The sequence below is a fragment of the Somniosus microcephalus genome, chromosome 9 (genome assembly GCF_052327205.1).
Source record: "Somniosus microcephalus isolate GS21.2 chromosome 9, FLI_Smic_1.0, whole genome shotgun sequence".
In the NCBI taxonomy this organism is placed as follows: Eukaryota; Metazoa; Chordata; class Chondrichthyes; order Squaliformes; family Somniosidae; genus Somniosus; species Somniosus microcephalus.
The window spans coordinates 39,006,907-39,027,859 of record NC_140995.1 but is presented as its reverse complement, the minus strand read 5'-3'; the positions used below and the strand labels follow the sequence as shown (position 1 = coordinate 39,027,859).

The following is a 20,953-nucleotide window of genomic DNA, read 5'->3' as shown; positions in this document are numbered from 1 at the left end:
TTTGTGCCTTTCATTTGTAAAGCAAAAGCTCAGCATAGATTGCAACCATTACCTTCATCCATTATCCGATCATTCAGCAGAGCAGAGCAATTTAGCTAAAAGGCTCGGATCTTGAACTTTTGAAAACGGTTTTAAATGACAGCTGGCAGAAGAGCCAAAAAACATGTTCACAGCAGGAGTAGCTCCAACCCACTCCATGGATGTTAAAACTGAAAGCCGGTCAATATAATACCTTTATATACATATGAATGCCAAATAAAGGCATTTCTATGCTTCCTGATTCACCTATTTCCCATTACTCAATATAAATTAGTCTATTGAAGAACACCAATCTATTATCTCAACTCATCACTGGATCACCACTCGGGTCCAGGTCACCCCGCCCTGTCCACTCGGGTCCCGGGCGCCCCGCCCTGTCCACTCGGGTCCCGGTCGCCCCGCCCTGTCCACTCGGGTCCCGGTCGCCCCGCCCTGTCCACTCGGGTCCCGGTCGCCCCGCCCTGCCCACTCGGGTCCCGGTCGCCCCGCCCTGCCCACTCGGGTCCCGGTCGCCCCGCCCTGCCCACTCGGGTCCCGGTCGCCGTGCCCTGTCCACTCGGGTCACGGTCGCCCCGCCCTGCCCACTCGGGTCCCGGTCGCCCCGCCCTGCCCACTCGGGTCCCGGTCGCCCCGCCCTGCCCACTCGGGTCCCGGTCGCCCCGCCCTGCCCACTCGGGTCCCGGTCGCCCCGCCCTGCCCACTCGGGTCCCGGTCGCCCCGCCCTGCCCACTCGGGTCCCGGTCGCCCCGCCCTGCCCACTCGGGTCCCGGTCGCCCCGCCCTGCCCACTCGGGTCCCGGTCGCCCCGCCCTGCCCACTCGGGTCCCGGTCGCCCCGCCCTGCCCACTCGGGTCCCGGTCGCCCCGCCCTGCCCACTCGGGTCCCGGTCGCCCCGCCCACTCGGGTCCCGGTCGCCCCGCCCTGTCCACTCGGGTCCCGGTCGCCCCGCCCTGCCCACTCGGGTCCCGGTCGCCCCGCCCTGCCCACTCGGGTCCCGGTCGCCCCGCCCTGTCCACTCGGGTCCCGGTCGCCCCCCCCTGTCCACTCGGGTCCCGGTCGCCCCCCCCCTGTCCACTCGGGTCCCGGTCGCCCCGCCCTGTCCACTCGGGTCCCGGTCGCCCCGCCCTGTCCACTCGGGTCCCGGTCGCCCCGCCCTGCCCACTCGGGTCCCGGTCGCCCCGCCCTGCCCACTCGGGTCCCGGTCGCCCCGCCCTGCCCACTCGGGTCCCGGTCGCCCCGCCCTGCCCACTCGGGTCCCGGTCGCCCCGCCCTGCCCACTCGGGTCCCGGTCGCCCCGCCCTGCCCACTCGGGTCCCGGTCGCCCCGCCCTGCCCACTCGGGTCCCGGTCGCCCCGCCCTGCCCACTCGGGTCCCGGTCGCCCCGCCCTGCCCACTCGGGTCCCGGTCGCCCCGCCCTGCCCACTCGGGTCCCGGTCGCCCCGCCCTGCCCACTCGGGTCCCGGTCGCCCCGCCCTGCCCACTCGGGTCCCGGTCGCCCCGCCCTGTCCACTCGGGTCCCGGTCGCCCCGCCCTGTCCACTCGGGTCCCGGTCGCCCCCCCCTGCCCACTCGGGTCCCGGTCGCCCCGCCCACTCGGGTCCCGGTCGCCCCGCCCTGCCCACTCGGGTCCCGGTCGCCCCGCCCTGCCCACTCGGGTCCCGGTCGCCCCGCCCTGCCCACTCGGGTCCCGGTCGCCCCGCCCTGCCCACTCGGGTCCCGGTCGCCCCGCCCTGCCCACTCGGGTCCCGGTCGCCCCGCCCTGCCCACTCGGGTCCCGGTCGCCCCGCCCTGCCCACTCGGGTCCCGGTCGCCCCGCCCTGCCCACTCGGGTCCCGGTCGCCCCGCCCTGCCCACTCGGGTCCCGGTCGCCCCGCCCTGCCCACTCGGGTCCCGGTCGCCCCCCCCCTGCCCACTCGGGTCCCGGTCGCCCCGCCCTGCCCACTCGGGTCCCGGTCGCCCTGTCTGAATCACTGGGACATTATCAGCTCGCACTTTCAGCAGCTTTGTGGGTGAAACATTTTTGGAGCTGAAAGGTGCAGGGGGAAGTCTAACTAAGATACCCTGCTCAAACTACAAATAGGACTAAACTACTTGAATTGGGGAGGGGGACAAAAAAAAACCCGAGAAAAACACCATACCCCAATGAGGGATCCAATAAAGTTTTTTGATCCTGCTGGTATTCCTCATATTTTCCTGAAGATTTAGCCGTCCTCTTCAGTCTCTTACCACTGCACCCCCACCCCACCCCGTGCACATTCCTTTCTCTTTCGACCTTTACTCGGGTTGCCCTATCCCCAAGGGTGATCTCCCTTACCCTTCTAACTACCGCCCAAGTGCTTTTTAATTCATATTTTCTTACCCTACAAGAGCTGCCGTTAGCTCAGATTATCCAGTATCTTGAAGGTTCTGGCTCAGTTCATGATCACCACTGTTGTTTTTATAATAAGCATTCCACTGGTGGTCATCCTGCTGCTGTTGTGCACCTCTGGAACTCTGTTCTGGACCAAATATCTCTTGACATCTCAAAAGCCTTTGCTGAGGCTTGACACCATAAACTTAACAAGTTACCATTATACAATCTTTCACCAAAGTTACGCTCAGAGTTATCTAGTTACCCCTCTCACTCTCAATCTGTGCAAATTGATCATTCACCCATGGCTCTTTTTCCATTTTTATAGAATTATAGAACAAGTACCGCACAGAAGGAGGCCATTTGGCCCATCTAGTTAGTCGCACTGCCTGGTTCTTTCCCCATATCCCTGCAGTTTTTGCTCCTTCAAGTATTTATCCAATTCACTTTTGAAAGCTACTATTAGGTGGTGCATTCCAAATCCTAACCACTCATTGTGTAAAAAAGTTTATCCTCATGTCACCTCTGGTTCTTTTGCCAATCACCTTAAATCTGTGCCCTCTGGTTATCGGTACTTCAGCCATTGGAAACCATTTCTCTTTATTTACTTTATCGAAACCCATCATGATTTTAAACACCTCTATCAAATCTCCTCTTCGCCTCCTCTGCTCCAAGGAGAATAATGCCAGGTTCCCCACTCTATCCAGGTAACTGTAATCCCTCATCCCTGGAACCATTCTAGTAAATCTCTTCTGTACCCTCTCCAAAGCCTTCACTTCCTTCCTAAAGTGTGGAGCCCAGAATTGGACACAATACTCCAGCTGGGGCTGAACTAGTCTTTTATATAGTTCTAGCATAACTTCCTGGCTTTTGTGCTCTGCCTCTATTTATAAAGCCCAGGATCCCTATGCTTTATTAACTGCTTTTTAACCTGTCCTGCCACCTTCAAAGATTTGTGCACAAGCCACCTCCCCCCCCCCCCCCCCCAGGTCTCTCTCTTCTTGCACCCCCTTTAAAATTGAACCATTTAGCTTGTATCGTCTCTCCTCATTCTTCCTACCAAAATGTATCACCTCACACTTTCCTGCATTGAATTTCATCTGCCATGTGTCCGATCATTCCACCAGCCTGTCTATGTCCTCTTGAAGTCTATTTGTATCTTCCTCAGTGTTTACTGCACTTCCAAGTTATGTGTCATATATGCAAATTTCAAAACTGTGCCCTATAGCCCCAAGTCCAAGTCATTAAAGTATATCAAAAACAGCAGTGGTCCGAGTAATTTCTCCACTTGCAAACAGTGACCACATTTCAAAAGTACTTCATTGGCTGTAAAGCACTTTGGGACATTCTGAGGTAATGAAAGGCACTATATAAATGCAAATTCTCTCTCTTCTTTACTCCATACCTGCATTCTTAAAAGCGCTCTCATTGCGGGTCAGAAGAGACATAAAAGCTTGTCTAATAAAATAATTTGTCTATTTCCTCTCCCCAGTATTTGGGGCTTCTCTACATTTTAAAATATTACAATGGTAACTGCACCTGTAAATTTTCCTTTATTGCTCTTCCTAAGGTAGAAATAGGTCACACATATATAATCCTCTCGATAATCTGGCTGTGTTGAAATCAAGTTCTTCTAACCTCCTGTTCATGTTAGTCAATCCTTCAAGCAGTACCCTTTATTTTTTACAGTTACACGTCACATCAAGTTTACGTACCCTCTTATTGAGCACCCTCGCTATATTTTGCCTTTCAGTTATCTGTACCAGTTCACCCCAACATTTGCTCATCGTGACTCACTTTCACCGCCGAGTCAGAAGGTTCTGGACTCCAGCCCCGCTTTGGACTCGAGCACATCGCCTCGGCTGACAATTCCGTGCAACACTGAGGCAGTGCTGCATTGTTGAAGGTAATGTCACCCTGGTAAAACGTTAAACCAAAGATCCGTTTGCCTGCTCAGCTGGGGATTAAAGATTATTTTGGGGGTTATTAGTCACGGTCTTTTGAAGAAAAAAAAACACACACAATTTAACACACACAATCTTGATAGCCTCAAGAATCGTAAGCTGCTGCCGAATGGTTCTGCAGACGGAACACGCCCACGGATCCGTTACTTCCTTATCTAATCAACAATCCAACACTGCTTTGACTTGGCACTACTGACCAAGTAACCACAAATTTCTGTATATTTTTTTCCATAAGTGTGGAAGCTTAAAAAAACTGATGTTCACCCTCATCGGGTTCTGCTGTCATTGGGTTACACATCAGCTGCAGCTAACTCGGTAGATGGCCGGTTTTGGAATTTCTGCCCCCAACACTGCTGCTGCTCAAATATATACAACAGTCTGCTGACATCTTCTCGGACCTCACTTGTACGGAGGAGATCAGGATCAGTGTGTGACTGATTGCTGCAGCTCTCCCCGGGTACGGCAACATTGTGCTACAATTCTAAAAGTACCATTTTTACCTCCAGCCACTTCGGTGTAATTAATGAGCGAATACTATGCCATCTTTCAAATCACAATTTCACCCAGATGACTTCCTGCGGTTATAACTGTACAGTGCACAGTTCTAGAGGCACTGGAGAAGGTGCAAATAGGTTTACAAGGATCATAGCAGAACTGAGAGGTTATACCGATCAGGAAAGGCTGAACAGGCTGGATCTCTTTTCACTTGAAAAAAGAGAAGAGGCTGAGGGGTGACCCGATAGAGGTCTTTAAGCTAATGAAAGGGTTTGATGAGGTAGACGTAGAGAAGATGTTTCACTTGGGGGGTGGGGACCAGAACGACAGGTTTAAATATTTTGATAATTCTGTATTGAAGTTAAATTATTGCTTTTGACAATGTGACAAACTTTGATTCTTCTCAAGCCAAGGAACAGAAATAGCTGATTGTTCCCACATATCCACAGTGGAGACGAGCCAATTCTTAGGCAAATTTACTCCAATATTCAAGTAATTACCTCTGCTCAACAATGTGGGAGGAGTTTAACTCCTTCCCAGGGCCTAGTGGGAGTACGCACTTCATTTCCTGACTCATGCTGCACAAATTCAGCAAAATTCGTTCATTACAAAATGCCATCATTTCCTAATACTCTATTTGTTGAAAGCTAATTCATGGACAGGACAGAGGAAACGAAACTTGGAACATTTCATTTTTTTTCTTGATAAGCCCAAGAGGTACAAACTGACCGTTTTTAGGAGCAGTTAATGATAATGCAATGTTTACCTCATCACAATGCCTTGGCAAAGTGGATAAAGCAAGGAGTCTTGCCATGTCTTTTTCGGAAACCTAAACCCAATGTTATCACTTGGGCAGGGGAGGGTGGAAAAGGGTGAAGATATAATTCACTGTCTCTTCTCTTCCAGGAATGCCCACCGTGAAGGCTCTTCTCTCAGACGAGCTTTGTTTTGTCCCTTTCACCTTACTTGTCCCATTACCACCCCCTTTTGTATTCGACCATCAGTTTTGTCATTTAACTGTTCCCATCTTCCACCCTATGACAGACCTTCACTTTTGTTCTTATCCCCCTCAAACTCCCCTTTTTTCCTGGCTCAGTACTACTGGTTTATAAATTATTAAATCTCTAACTTCTCAAGTTCTGATGAAAGGTCGTCGATCTGAAACGTTAGCTGTTTCTCTCTCCACGGATGCTGCCTGACCTGCTGAGTGCCATCCAGTTTTTTCTGTTTCTATTACTGAAGATTTCCTCTTGCTTTCTTATCGACATGAAAAGGTTTTGGAAACGGATCAATGCAAAAAAGATAACTTCTGAATCTCCCGAGCACATTCAAGCCTCAAAGTGCACTATCCCTTCAGGAGATCCCGTCACTCCAATATGACTCTGCACAGAGTGCATCATAACTCCAGCCTTAAGTGTATTTCAATACAGTACTCTCGGTACAAGTTCAAAGCAAGAACTGATGTTCAGTTTTTTCTCAAAATCAGTGGCATGTCTATTCATCAAAATAATGCACAGCATCTACCCCTGAAACCACAGGGATATCTGAATCAAAGCTAAAAGCAGGGAGATGTCAACCCCTTTGAACTTTTGCCACTGGAAAATTGTTTCTATTTATCAGGCTTGTCTGTTATCACAGCTTTGACCTTTATTTAAAAGGTTTAGTTTAATAGATCTGCTATTCCAATCTATTACACCATGCCATTCAAAGCCGATGCAAGTAACCCTGGTCATATCCAGACAAGATTTCTATTGACAAGTGAGTTTTAAACCTACTGGGTGCCACGTCAGGTAATGGTCTCTGGTTTAATACCACCAGCTCAAAAATGGAATACAACTGTGTGACTGATTTTAATGGAATGACAAATAGTGAACAATTATGCATCCAACAGCACTGTAACCCAAGAAGCACTTAAGCACGACAATTGGAAATTCTGTTCCTGATTATTTTTCGGGGAAAAAAGCCATCTTTTGCAGCCTTCTAAACAAGCTAGAAACTGCAGGGTTATACTTTACCTGAGATGGGGAAATGGGAGACAAGATAGAGAGATGAAGGAAGATATATTGTATTCTTCACCAACAACTTCAATTTAGATCGGGCTTTTAACGTCGTAAAACATTGCAAAGCGTTTCAGAGGAGCATAATCAGACAAAAATTGACACAGAGCCAAAGAATGAGATATTAATACAGGTGCTTCGTCACCAGGGTAGATTTTAAGGAGCATCTTAAAGGAGGGGAGAGGCAGAAAGGTTTAGAGAGAGAATTCCAGAGCTTAGGGCCTTGGCAGCTGAAGGCACAACCGGCAATGGTGGAGCAATGAAAATCAGAGATGCGCAAGAGGGCAACATTGAAGGCGTCTAGTGATCGCGGAGGGTTGTACGGCTAGATGATTACAGAGATAGGGAGGGGCAAGGCCATGGAGGGATTTGAACACAAGGATAAGAATGAGATTCATCTCAATACACGATACAGATGTAAATACCTACCTTTATTGAAAAATATTTGAATCAAATGGACTAGCTATAGTAAACTGTGCTGTGCTGAATCAAACACAGGTAAAGGTTGACACCACTCCTAGCACAGTGTCACGTTGCTATGGCTGCACACCTGCTGTAGTATAACTGCAACTGATGCATTGTCATAGTTTTAAAGTCTTTTTGCGATGAACAAACCAGCTGGAAACTTTTCCAACTTTGGATGTAATCTGTACAACAGCAGCAGGAGTAACTCAGACAGTGCATGCGATTGGAGTTCTATGCATGCATGCAAGCTTCATTTTCTCTGGCCAAAGAATGACAAATTTGGATTCTGAACTAATACTTTTTAAAAGGATGCAATGAAACATTAAAAATGAAAAACACAGGCTATTCTGCTGTTATACAAAATTGATGATGCAAAAACCTAGCTTTTGAAAAAGGGTCTCAACTACAAAACCCTAGATTCTTTTCTAAAAATATTTTATTTTCTGACTAAAAAAAAATCTCCCAGACACTACCTGAACATCAAGCAAATACTTGGTGATTTTTAAATATGGCATAAGCAGTGTATTGAGCACCTGTAATCGGCCTGATAAATGTTTCACAAGCTTAGATTCATTGAATCTTCGAGCACAGAAGGAGGCCATTCGGCCTGCTCTCCAATTTAGTTTCACTCCCCATGGCTTTTTCCCCATAGCCCTGCAAATTAGTCCTCTTTAAGAACATGTCGAATTGCCTTTTGGAAGTTCCTATGGAATCTGCTTGCACCACCCTTTCACGTCGTGCGTTCCAAATCTTAATAACCCCGTGTGAAAAAAATCTTCATTTCCCCGCTCGTGCTATTACCAATGATGTTAAACCTATACCTCTGGTTACCGACCCACTTACCAGAGGAAATTGTTTCTCCTTACTTGCTCGAACAAAATGCCTCAATTTTGAATACCTCTATTAGGTCTCCCCTTAACCTTCTCTGCTAGAAGGAGTTTGCTCTAGGGTGTGTTTTCATGGCTGACATAATACAAATGAGAACACGGACAACAAGGAAGAAAGCATGTTTCGACTGTAATGACTGATTCTTTTTGGCTCATTATCAACCATCCCACGGAGTTACGTTTCAACTTGAGGTATAATGAGCTTTGGACCTCTGACATTTCCTTCCTTCCACATGAATCCAAAACTGAAAACTAACCTGTGACTCCTGGCCAATATGATCCCCTAGACTAGTTTCAATCGCCAGGGTGGGGGTGATCACAGGAGCATAGGAACAGGAGTAGACCATTCAGCCCATAGAGCCTATTCCGCCATTCAATTAGATCACAGCTGATCTGTATCTCAACTCCATCCACCCGCCTTGGTTCCGTAACCCTTAATATCACCATAGAGGAATTTCCCCCCCCCCCCCCATGATTTGCTGTAGATTTTTTTTGCCTCTCCCAGGAGATTACACGGCTGCGAGGTGGGGTAGGAAGTAACGTTCCCTCGGAGCTGCACAGCTCTCTGCTGGCCCTGCGCAGCCCGGGACCAGCTTTTCCAATGTTAAATTTCACGCATGTGCAAAACTGTGAATGGGCTGCACGCCCAAAACTAAATTAGGGGGAACACTGGTAGGAAATATGCAGACATGATGCTCCGGCCGTCATGAGTATGGGGCTGGCTTGATGGACCAGCTGGTCTTTTCCTGCCCCTCATGTTTGGATGTTATCCCAGCTATGCCATCACCTCCCTGTTGCCTCCCACTGTTAAAGGGTTTTGTTACATCAGAGTGACAAACGCTGAAAGCTGAAAATAAAGGGTCCGACTTGTTACCCCTCAGTTAGGGAGGCCTAGGCTAACTTTTAAATTCTGTACAGCACAGTTCCTGTCGAGAATGGAAATATTTTCAAATCATGTCAAGAATGCAATTTTTTTCAAATATCAGGAAGAAAATTGCAATGCAATCACTTTGGGATTGTTTCAAACACAACAGGCAATATATTGAATGTGGGACTGCGAACTGAACATGTGATAGTTAATGCACTCAAGACAAACATTAGACAGCTAATTAGGCAAACGTCGGGGTGCCTTTTTCATGTATTTGCAGAAATGACCATAGCAGAGAAACAAAGAAAATACTGAGAGCACAGCAGTTTATCATCAAACTATATCGCGTCTTTCACGATCTCTGGACGTCCCAAAATGCTTTACAGCCAACAAAGTACTTTTGAAGTGTAGTCCCACTTGTGATGTAGGAAACACAGCAGCCAATTTGCACAAAGCAAGATCCCACAAACAGAAACGTGATAATGACCAGATAATCTACAGAAATAACAACAGAAAATGCTGGAAAAACTCAGCAGGTCAGGTAACATCCATGGAGAGAAATTTGAGTTGACGTTTCGGGTCGAACCCTTCTTCAAAACTGGAAAGAAAAGAAAATAGATCGAAGGCAGGGCTGCGATCGGACAAAAGAAGTAAAAGAAACAAAAGCAGTAAAAGAGACAATAAAAGGTATTCGAAGCTAGACGAGATGGTAATAGGCTGAGATTAGGTGTGAAGTGTACTGGCAGGGCAAGAGATAGCTGCCAGGTGTGAGAGAGAAACAAAAGGAAAGGGGGGGAAAGGAGTGGAAAAATTACAAGAAAAAATGTAATAGGGGCCGAGGTTATGATCTGAAATTGTTGAACTCGATATTGAGTCCGGAAGGCTGCAGAGTGCCTAATCGGAAGATGAGGTGCTGTTCCTCGAGTTTACGTTGAGCTTCCGTGGAACAATACAAGAGGCCAAGGACGGTGAGGTCAGAGTGGGAGTGGAGGGGAGAATTAAAATGACAAGCGACCGGAAACTCGGGGTCACCCTTACGGACTGAACGGAGGTGTTCTGCAAAGCGGTCACCCAATCTGCGTTTGGTCTCCCCAATGTAGAGGAGACCGCATCGTGAGCAGCGAATACAGTATACTAGATTGCGAGAAGTACAAGTAAATCGCTGTTTCACCTGGAAGGGATGTTGGCTGAAGGATAAATATTGGCCAGGACACCAGCGAGAGCTCCCCTGCGCCTCTTCGAAACAGTGCCATGGGATCTTTTACGTTCACCTGACGGGGCCTCGGTTTAACATCTCATCCAAAGGACGGCACCTCCGATGGTGCAGCACTCCCTCAGTACTACACTGAAGTGTCAGCCTAAATTTGGTGCTCAAGTCTCTGGAGTGCGACTTGAAACCACAACCTTCGGACCCAGAGGCAAACTTGACACGCACTGAGCCACGGCTGACACTCAGAGGGACAAGGGGCTTTATCGATCAAGCGGCAGTGGCCTCCATCAAAACGATGAGACTTAGAGGGCCCTTGAACTCCAAAGTGGGCCCTGTGCTCCTGTACAAAGCAGCTCACTCAGGGTAATTTTAACCTTGGGAAACGCCCATCATAAATTTCGGTTTCAATCCATGTTATGCTGCAAAATGCAGCCTGTCACTTAGCTCCATAGGGTTCCTATGCATTGCTACTATGTGAATTCCTCTAGGCGACAACTGCCTGAAATTACCATTTTTATCAGGCGTCGAGGATCAGTCTAACTTGGAGAATCTGAACACCACGGAGGAGAGATTAGTTTCCTGAAGCATTACTATTGGGCGATGTGAATGTGTGTCTGCTCAAATGTCATTTAAGAACTCGCAAGAGGGATCATCTTGGACTAAATCACCATGAGAGACCATGTTCCCAAGAAATGCTGCAAGAATTTATGACTCTTTGAACAGTCAACCCAGTTCATGAGCTGTGGAAATTTGGGTACAGTACTGTAGGCACTTTGCTACATCTTTTTGCTTTGAGGTATTCTCTTAGCTGTAAATAAAATGTAATAGTCACCTCGTCCCGCATTATTTTTACACCTTCTGAGATGACTGGGCACCCATGTAAAAACAGGAAGAACAAACTTGCATTTATATAGCACCTTTCACGACCTCTGGACATCCCAAAGCGCTTCACGGCAAACGAAGTATTTTTGAAGTGCAGTCACTAATGAAATGCACGACTTCTCCAATCAGTAATATACCATGATTTGGAGTTTTCTGTTCAACCTGGTGTACACTAACTCATACCAGAAGATTAAAAACACTGCTTTCGGTGCATAAGGTAGTTGGTCAGCTTATGGAAGACTTAATTTAGCGAACTTTCGGGAAAAAAAAGTTGCAGCAACAGTAGAACCCAAGGGCACTGAAACCTTAGCTCTAAACACTAATAAATCCAATAGGGAATTCAGGAGAAACTTCTTTCCCCAGAGAGTGTTTCGAACGTGGAACTCGCTACAAGGATTGGTTGAGGTGAATAGGATAGATGCATTTAAGGGGCAGTTACATAAACACATGAGGGAGAAAGGAATAGAAGGATATGATGATGGGGTGAGATGACGAGGGGTGGGAGGAGGCTCGTGTGGAACATGAACACCGACATAGACCAGTTGGGCCGAATGGTCTGTTTCTGTGCTGTACACTATGTAATTATACGTAACATCCATTTCATTTCAAAATAATATGCAAGGGTCATAGCTTTTGGAGTTGGCAGAAGGAACAGGAATATCCTGCAACTACAGGAAACTTTCGATTTACCGGCACCTAAATAACTGGAAATCTCGGTTAACCGGCAAAGTTCAGGAGTAGGTTTTACTTCATATATTGTATTTGCCTTCCTCCGTCTGTTGCTGTGCAAGGGTGTGGCTGCAGCTGTTGCTAAGCTACAGAGACACTTGGAACTTCTGGCCATTGTTCTACACTTGTTGCTAAGCAACAGGGTTTGTTGCTTTATACGGAGCTGTCAGCTCTCCGTACCTTTTACTATAGCGTTCGGTTATCCGGAATTTTTGACGAACCGGCACCACGTCGGTCCCGTCAGTGCCGGATAAAAAAAAGTTTCCTGTAGCTGACTAAATTAAGTACAATACGCGGAGAGAGTTTGCCCTTGAATTCAATCAAGTCCCCATCAACAAATCTAAGGATAAAGGAGCCACATGGAAAATGGAGTGATCTGACACTGTGTAAGATAAATCAAAGGTGATTGCAAAAAAGTTGGTCAAAAGCCTGGAGGTTTATTTTTGTATTTAAAAAAAGAGATTTCATCCCCCTGTTCAACTGCGAGTATTAATTGAGATTCAAACATCCTCAGAAAGCAACATCCTTCTTTAACTGCACCACCATTGGCACCCGTGCCTTAAGCAGTCTAAGCCCGAAGCTCTCTAAACCTCTCAATCTCTCTTTGACCTTTAAGATGCTCCTTAAAGCCTACCTCTTTGACCAAGCTTTTGGTCATCTGGCCTAACATCTCATGTGGCTCGGTGTCAAATTTTGTTTGTTAACGCTCCTGTGAAGCGCCTTGGGACGTTTTACTACATTAAAATGCAAGTTGTTGGTATTAAAAACACTCTGATAATCTCGTTTCATAGAATAGCACAGAATGAGGCCGTTCGGCCCATCGAGTCTGCGCCGGCTCTTTCGAAGAGCGATCCAGTTAGTCCCACTCCCCTGCTCTCTCCCCATTTCATGTGTCAGCAGCTGTTATCAGGAGCACTTCCATATTCCACCCGCACTCTGGGCACAGGTTGGGAATCTTTGATCTGGAACAAGTGTCCAATTCCTTCATTCAGCTTCAGATTTCCTCCACACCCCCAGCCAACAACTTCGACAAGGTTTTAACAATTATCCAGACACCATTTGACCACCATGGGAATTACGGATTTTGTCCTTCCAAATTGGGCTGTGTGTGGAGAGAGCACGAGGCTCCTAGTGGTGGTTACAGGTCTGTCACTGGTAGTGGGGAGGCAATATTAGGTGATGATCATCAAATAACATTAAAGTACACGGGCTTAAGTGTGGTATTTTTCCCCGTGGCATCTCAGTACCAGCACGTTAATTAAGTCTAGTGAAAACACTATGGCATACGAGCACCTTTAAAGACCATTCAAACCGAACAAGCGGTTGTTTCCTAGCTGCGTTATTCCACCTCTGCAACGGGGTCTGAATCTAGCTAAAACTTGTTCGAAGAAAATCTTCTCCCAGACAGTTTTTAAGGGCTCTGCATGAAATGAGTTGCCAAAGGCGTCAGCTGTGGTTCGGTGTGTAGCATTCGCGCCTATGACTCAGAAGGTCGTGGGTTCACGTCCCACTCCAGAAACTTGATCACGTAACCCAGGCTGACACTCGCCGTGCAGTACTAAGTGCTGCACTGTCGGAGGTGCCGTCTTTCGGATGAGACGTTAAACCGAGGCCCCCTCTGCCCTCAGGTGGATGTAAAAGGTCCCATGGCACGGTTCCGAAGAGCAGGGGTGTTCGCCCTGGTGTCCCGGCCAATATCTACCCCTCAACCAACAGATTAAAAACATTATCTGGTCGTCATCACATTGCTGTTTGTGGGACCTTGCTGTGCACAAATTGGCTGCTGCATTTCCTACATTACAAGAGTGACTCCACTTCAAAACGACTTCATTGGCTGTAAAGTGCTTTGGAACGCTGTGAGGTGGCAAAAGGCGCTATATAAATGCAAGTTCTTATTCTTAAAGTCTCGATCCAGTTCCTGTAGGATACATGTCCACAGTACATAACTGCCTGCAATGTAAGGTTCACTCAAGAGTCCACAACATGACTCCTGTGGGAAGCTCATACATCACCATAGTGTGGTGGGGCATTCTTCTGAAAATGGGCTGTAGAAATATTGTCAAGGCAGCGCAAGAAATAAAATGCAATTATCTAACACCTTAACATGTCCGCAGGGCATCGTAGAGCACTCCGCGCAATCAGCGAGCAGCTTCTGAAGTGCGGTCACTATCGTTACGTCGGCAGTGCAACGAGGTTACGAGTTCAGCTCATGACCACAGAGCACCTGATCGGAGCATGGAAAGTGGAAAAGGTTCCATTCCGGTGGTAAACCCCACATTGAGCAGCCAACGTTTCTCTCCAAAAGAACAGAAGCCTATAGCTTCCCCTTTACAAGAAACAGAGAAACCAAACAGTTGAATTTTGAGAAAGAGAGGGAGAGCGAGGCAGATAGTCTACTCACAGCATGATACTCCAAGTTATTATGTTTGAGAAATTCTTGCTGCTTGTCCTGTAGCTCACTGAATCGGAAACGGAAGAAGTCCAACTCCTGCTGGATAAACCATCGCCTCAGCTCTTCCCTGAGAATGCGAGGTACAAGAAAAAAACAAGCAAATTGGATCATTGTAAGTATACGGTCGCACTCAGAGGGTCAGGTACCAAGCAACCAAACCCACCTAACAAATTAGGACATCATCACCGACCGTCCCTTCCAGAGACTCGGGAAAATAGTAAATAGGGAAAAGGATGCTGGGGTTTTTGTGGCCACTGGAGGCCAACACACTGAATGATGGCAAAAATGCCTCTGGAATTCTCAAGCCGAATTTCAGTTAGGTTTCACTCCCGTCTACCAGGGAGCATCATTTGCTTTTACAATCTAGGAGGTGATAGTCAAGTTCCACACTGCCAAAGGAACAATGCACTTTGACCCTCTGCCTATTGGGGATCAAGGGGCGCACGGTTTGCATCACGCTGAAGGCATAGCCGCCAACGGTGGAGCGATTACAATCGGGGATGCGCAAGAGGCCGGAATTGGAGGTGCGGATAGATCCCAGAGGATTGTGGGGTTGGAGGAGGCTACAGAGATAGAGAGGGGCGAGGCCTTGGAGGGATTTGAACACAAGGATAAGAATTTTTAAATGAAGGCATTGCCGAACCGGGAGCCAATGCAGGTCAGCGAGCACAGGGGTGGTGGGTGAACAAGACTTGGTGCGAGTTAGGATACAGGCAGCCGAGATTGGGATGGGCTCAAGTTTACTGAGCAACATAAGAGGAGACTGGGGACGGGAAATCTTCCCATAAGTGCAGCCATTCAAGAAGGTGGAGCACCACCACCTTCTCAAGGGCAATGAGGGATGGGCAATGGCCTTGCCAGCAACACCCACATCCCATGAACGAATAAAAAAAAAACTCTGTACATTTCACAACATATTAAATGCATTTAAAAACTTGCTGATTTTTTTTTCTTTTAGCAGATTCCAATTCCTCCGGTCTCTGCAAGCCACATATATCCAATGGCTGACCTGATTTAAATTTAAGTTCACCAAAAGCATATAGGCTCAAAAGCCAGGGACAAACAATCAAACAAATGGATTCAAAACCATGCATTTTCACAGTGGGATCCCATAGCACCCTCTGGTGGTCATTTACTGTACAGTCCATTTTCTTTAAACAAACAAGCAATAAAGTTCGAATTTATTTTTTTGTGAAAGCTTTGCAGTTTTCTTTCTTGTGAATTTCTTACTATTAGCTGTTGAGAAAAGACTGGGGTTGTTTTCTTTGGAACAGAGGAGGCTGAGGGGAGATTTAATTGAGGTGTATAAAATTATGAGGGGCCTAAATAGAGTGGATAGGAAGGACCTATTCCCCTTAGCAGAGGGGTCGATAACCAGGGGGCATAGATTTAAGTTAAGTGGTAGAAGGATTAGAGGGGAGTTGAGAATTTTTTTCACCCAGAGGGTTGGCGAGGGTCTGGAATTCACTGCCTGAAAGGATGGTAGAGGCAGAAACTCTCATCACATTTAAAAAGTACTTGGATATGCACTTGATGTGCCTTAACTTACAGGGCTACGGACCAACAGCTGGGAAGTGGGATTAGGCTGGATGGCTCTTTTTTGGCCGGCACAGACATGATGGGCCGAACGGCCTCCTTCTGTGCTGTAAATTTCTATTATTCTATGATTTCTGTGCCTGTGTACTGGATATAAAATGTTTACAACTTAAAAGTGGAAGTGCAAAGGCCTCAATATTTTTGAAATGCTAAAACCGTCACATGGTTTTCAAAAACAACTTCAAACTGGTTCTGCAGATTTTACTTGAAAATGTGTGTCGTACTTACGACTGGCAGTAAGCAAGACGCAGTATGAAATGAGAGATGTGATCTTTCCTCCTTATTTCATAATCATCCAGCTTCTCTTCACTTGAAACCTGGGAGGGAAGCAGGGAGATAAAACGACCATTTAAAGTTCGCCAGTCACAAGACAATGTGGTCATACCAAGATCACAAAACAATGATAGCTGGAAAGCATGGATGAATTTACAGAGGGAACAAAAATAATGTTCATAAGTTAGGTCAATTATGGAGAACACATAATTAAATTTACAATCTAAGGATTGTTCTTAGAGCAGAGAAGGTTAAGGGGAAATTTAATCGAGGTGTTCAAAATTATGAAGAGTTTTGATAGAGTAAATAAGGAGAAACGGTTTCCACTGACAGCTGGGTCAGTAACCAGAGGACACAGACTTAAGATAATTGGCAAACAACAGGGTTGGGGGAGGGGGAAAATGAAGAGAATTTTGCTTACACGGTGACACATGATGATCTGGAATGCACTGCCTGAAAGGGTGGTGGGACCAGATCCAGTAGTAACTTTCAAAAGGGAATTGGATATACACTTGAAAAGGAAAAAATGGGGGGGGAAAGCACAGGGGAGTGGGAATAATTGGATCGCTCTGGGAAAGAGCTGGCACAGGCACGATGGGCCGAATGGCCGCCTTCTGTGCTGTCAGATTCTATGAACTGCCCATCCGCTGAGTCGGTAAAATTGCAACCAAGTGGGGTCCTGGGCAATCGAAGCCAAGGAGGAGCCAGGTGCAATTTCTATTCTGTGCTGTAGCAACTGATTTCAGCCAAAACAGCATTAGCTCCCTCCAGTCGACAGGGGGAGACACAGAATCAGCCAGGGACACAGGTACAAACAGAACCTGTACACACTGCTGCAGCCTAACTTGCCAGTCTCAAAGTACCACACACTTGCTCGGACTTCTCAAACCCCTCAATCCTTTTCTCTACAAGTGCCTATCCGGTTCCCTCTTAAAACTGCCGACACTATCTGCCTGCACTGGCAGCAGCCCCTTCCATATATCCATCTCACCCTCTGTGTGAACTAAGTAAAACTAAAATGAGTGTTCGCCATCCCTCTCGAGTTCGAGTTTGTGCCTGCAAGTTGTCGAGTTTGTGATGATGCCAAACATTGGATTCCTATTCACAATCAACAGTAAGTTCGAATCATTATGCAACTTTTGAAAATACTTCTGAAGCTTTTGTGGGCAGATTGCTCTACACCAGTTGATTTTAGAAATTGATACTGGGTGGCAAAATCCTAACTTCCAGCGCAATCGGATGTCATTCAGCCCATCATGGCTGTGCTGGCTGTCAAAGCTATCCAATTCACCCGCCCTTTCCCCGTAACCATTTAAATTTTCCTTTTTCAATAAAAATGTATCACTTTTCTTTTTAAAAACTTAAGGATTCTGCTAAAGCATGTGAACAATCCTGTGTATAAAGAAAAAAACATCTCCTACCCTCTTCCTTTGTTCTTTTTTCAATATTCTTAAAATTTAGACCCTCTATTTACCAACTCACCTGCCTGGTGGAAATAATTTTTCTTGATTTGCTTGATCAAAATCTCAATTTTAAACACCTTCATTAAACCTCCTTTTAACCCCATTTGTTCTAATGAAAGGAGCCTCACTGTCTCCAAGCTCTCCTCATAAATAAAGCCTCCCATTCCTTGGCATCATCTTAGCAAATCTCTTACTTCCTCGCCATGGTCTTAACATCCTTGCTCATGCAAGGCATCCAAAACAGGACACAAAATTATAACCATGGCCTAACTCTCTGCCCACAGGGTGAATAACATGGATGCATTTAAGGGGAAGCTAGATAAGCACATGAGGGAGAAAGGAATAGAAGGATATGCTGATAGTGTGAGATGAAGAGGGGTGGGAGGAGGCTCATGTGGAGCATAAACACCGGCATAGACCTGTTGGACCCAATGGCCTGTTTCTGTGCTGTACATTCTATGCAATTCTATGTAACAAATGATTTGTATAAGCTCATTTTTACCTCTGCTTCTGTACATTATACACCCATTTTTAAAACAAGGATCCCATATACTCGTTTTTTGTCCCCATATAGCTTCAACTTGTCCGCCCACTTTCAAAAAACTATTTCGTTCGCAAGCTCCTGCTTCCCTCACTCTGACGGCATAAATATTCAATCTCCAGTAAGATTTAACTTCTATGGAAAGCTGTGTTGCTGGAAGATGAAGTAACTCCCCAGCTGCTGCCTCACAGCTCTGCCAGCAGAGCGACAGCTAGAACTAAATGGTATCTATTTGATTTCCAAAGGTGTCATGTGGTTGGGATACATGACTGTTCATACAAAATAGAAAGACAACAGTGGAAACAGAAATCCGTATTAACAGTGCCTGGGACAGGCTTTGTTCAAAGGAGACGGCTGAAGCGTGACCCAATACAGGTCTTTAAGATTATGAACCTGTCAGCCGTGGCGCAGTTGGTCGCACTCTTGCCTGAGTCAGAATGTCTTGGGTTCAAGTTCCACTCCAGAGACTGGAGCACAAAAATCTCGACCGACACTCCAGTGCAGTACTGAGGGAGCGCTGCACTGTCAAAGGTGCCATCTTTCAGACGAGACGTAAACAGAGGCCCTGTCTGCCCCCTCAGGTGCACGTAAAAGATCCCACGGTACTATTTCGAAGAATAGCAGGGAAGTTCTCCCCGATGTCCTGGCCAATATTTATCCCTCAATCAACATCATTCAAAAACAGATTATCTGGTGTCCATCACATTGCCGTTTGTGGAACCTTGCTGTGCGCAAATTGGCTGCCGCGTTTCCTACGTTACAACAGTGACTACACTTCAAAAGCACTTCGTTGGCTGTAAAGAGCTTTGGGACATCCAGAGGTGGTGAAAGGTGCTATATAAATGCAAGTATTTTTTTTTTTTTTTTTTTTTTATAAAAAGTGTTTGATAGTGTAGACGTAGAGAAGATGTTGCCAGTTCTGGGAGAGACCAGAACTAGGGGACATAGATTTATTGATGACTATCTTACATTTAATAGGGAATTCAGGAGAAACCACTAAAAGTAGCAACGCAGGTTAATAAGGCCATTAAAATAAAGCAAACCAAGCACTGGGGTTCAGTTCTGGAGGGATAGAATTGAAATGCAGCGAAGTGATGTTAATCTTCTATCGAACCTTGGTTAGACCACACTTGGAGTACTGTGAACAATTCTGGTCGCCATATTATAAAAAGGATATAGAGGCACTGGAGAAGGTGCAAAAAAGATTTACAGGGATGATACCAGAGAGGCTATCTCCATCAGGAAAGATTGAACAGGCTGGGGCTCTTTTCTCTGGAAAAGAGAAGGCGGAGGGGTGACCTGATAGAAGACTTCAAGATTTTTAAAGGGCTTGATAGGGAAGATGTAGAGAATATGTTTCCACTTGTGGGAGACCAAACCTAGGGGCCATAAATACAAGATAGTCACTAATAAATCCTCGCTATCACAGGGAGTGGTTGAGGCGAATAGCATCGATACATTTAAAGGGAAGCTAGATAAGCACATGAGGGAGAAAGGAATCGAAGGATATGTTGATAGGGTGAGATGAAGAGTGATGGGAGGAGGCTCGTGTGGAGCATAAACACTGGCACAGACCTGTTGGGCCGAATGGCCTGTTGCTCTGCTGTACACACTATGCAATCACTATATAATGTGGAACTCGCTACCACATGGAGTAGTTGAGGCGATAGCAGTGATGCATTTAAGGGGAAGCTAGAGAGGGGGAGAAAGGAATCGAAGGATATGCTGATGGGGATAGATGAAAAGGGGCGGGAGGAGGCTCGGGTGGAGCATAAACTAGTTGGCAAAGCTTTTAGGCTTCAGGCCTTTTGTAGTATGATCTGATCATTCTGTAACCGGGATTTAGGGAGGAAATAGTTGATCAGCCATCCGCCCCAACGCAAACTAAGCCAGTTACTGAGTCACAGTAACTATTTCCTATATCCACCATTTTTTAAATATCTAAGCTTTTGGTCACCTGTCCTAATATCTCCTTATGTGGCTCGGTGTCAAGCGCCATGAGACGTTTTACTATGTTGAAGGCACTTCATAAATACAAGTGATTGTATTTGTACCTCATCTATAAGGGGAGTGAACAGCTAAAATTATTATAAATATTTAAATAGGGCAGGGGAGTGGAATGATTTGGAGAGAGAGCTGGCACAGGCGCGATGGGCCAAACTGTCTCCTCCAGTGCGTTAACATTGTGATTTTATATCAGAAGTGTAAAAGGGGAGAGAAAGCCAGAGGTGAAAGGCTGGAGACAATTGTACTGATTTTTAAACAAAATACAATTAACACAAAATGTCAAAGCTTACTCTGTAGGGAAACTTCAACCTTCGAAGCTCACTTTCCAGCTTCTTGTTATAGGACTCAGATGCCTTGATGTAGCTAACGCCAATAGTTTCTATACTCTTGAGAACTAGAAGAGAAAAAAAAATTAATTCCAGCTATATTTATTTAAATTATTACAGCACTTTTTGCTGTAATTTACGATCGATTTTGAAAGTTTTTGTGTTTCCTACAAAACCAAAAAGGCAATTCAAGCCGGTTAAACATTCAAAGATGCAAAACTGGCAACGAGCCACCAACCCATGGTACAGTCAGTCCCTCTTTAATGCTGCATAGAAACAAGGCAGTCAAACTGCCTCTGGACACACAAGCGACACCTCACAAAGAGCAGCACCTGGGCATCAACGTACATG

At 46.4% G+C, this 20,953-nt stretch overlaps 1 protein-coding gene across 1 annotated transcript in view; it reads right to left on the bottom strand.

Moving 5' to 3' along the window:
- The window catches only part of prim2 (DNA primase subunit 2), a 232,956-nt gene that overhangs the window by 207,751 nt on the left and 4,252 nt on the right, over positions 1-20,953 (bottom strand). The window contains exons 2-4 of the mRNA XM_085996533.1: positions 20,567-20,670; positions 16,221-16,309; positions 14,346-14,463 (exon numbers count right to left, since the gene is read on the bottom strand). Of these exons, the coding sequence (XP_085852659.1) occupies positions 14,346-14,463; positions 16,221-16,309; positions 20,567-20,670 (311 nt within the window). The remainder of the gene's footprint in view (positions 1-14,345; positions 14,464-16,220; positions 16,310-20,566; positions 20,671-20,953) is intronic.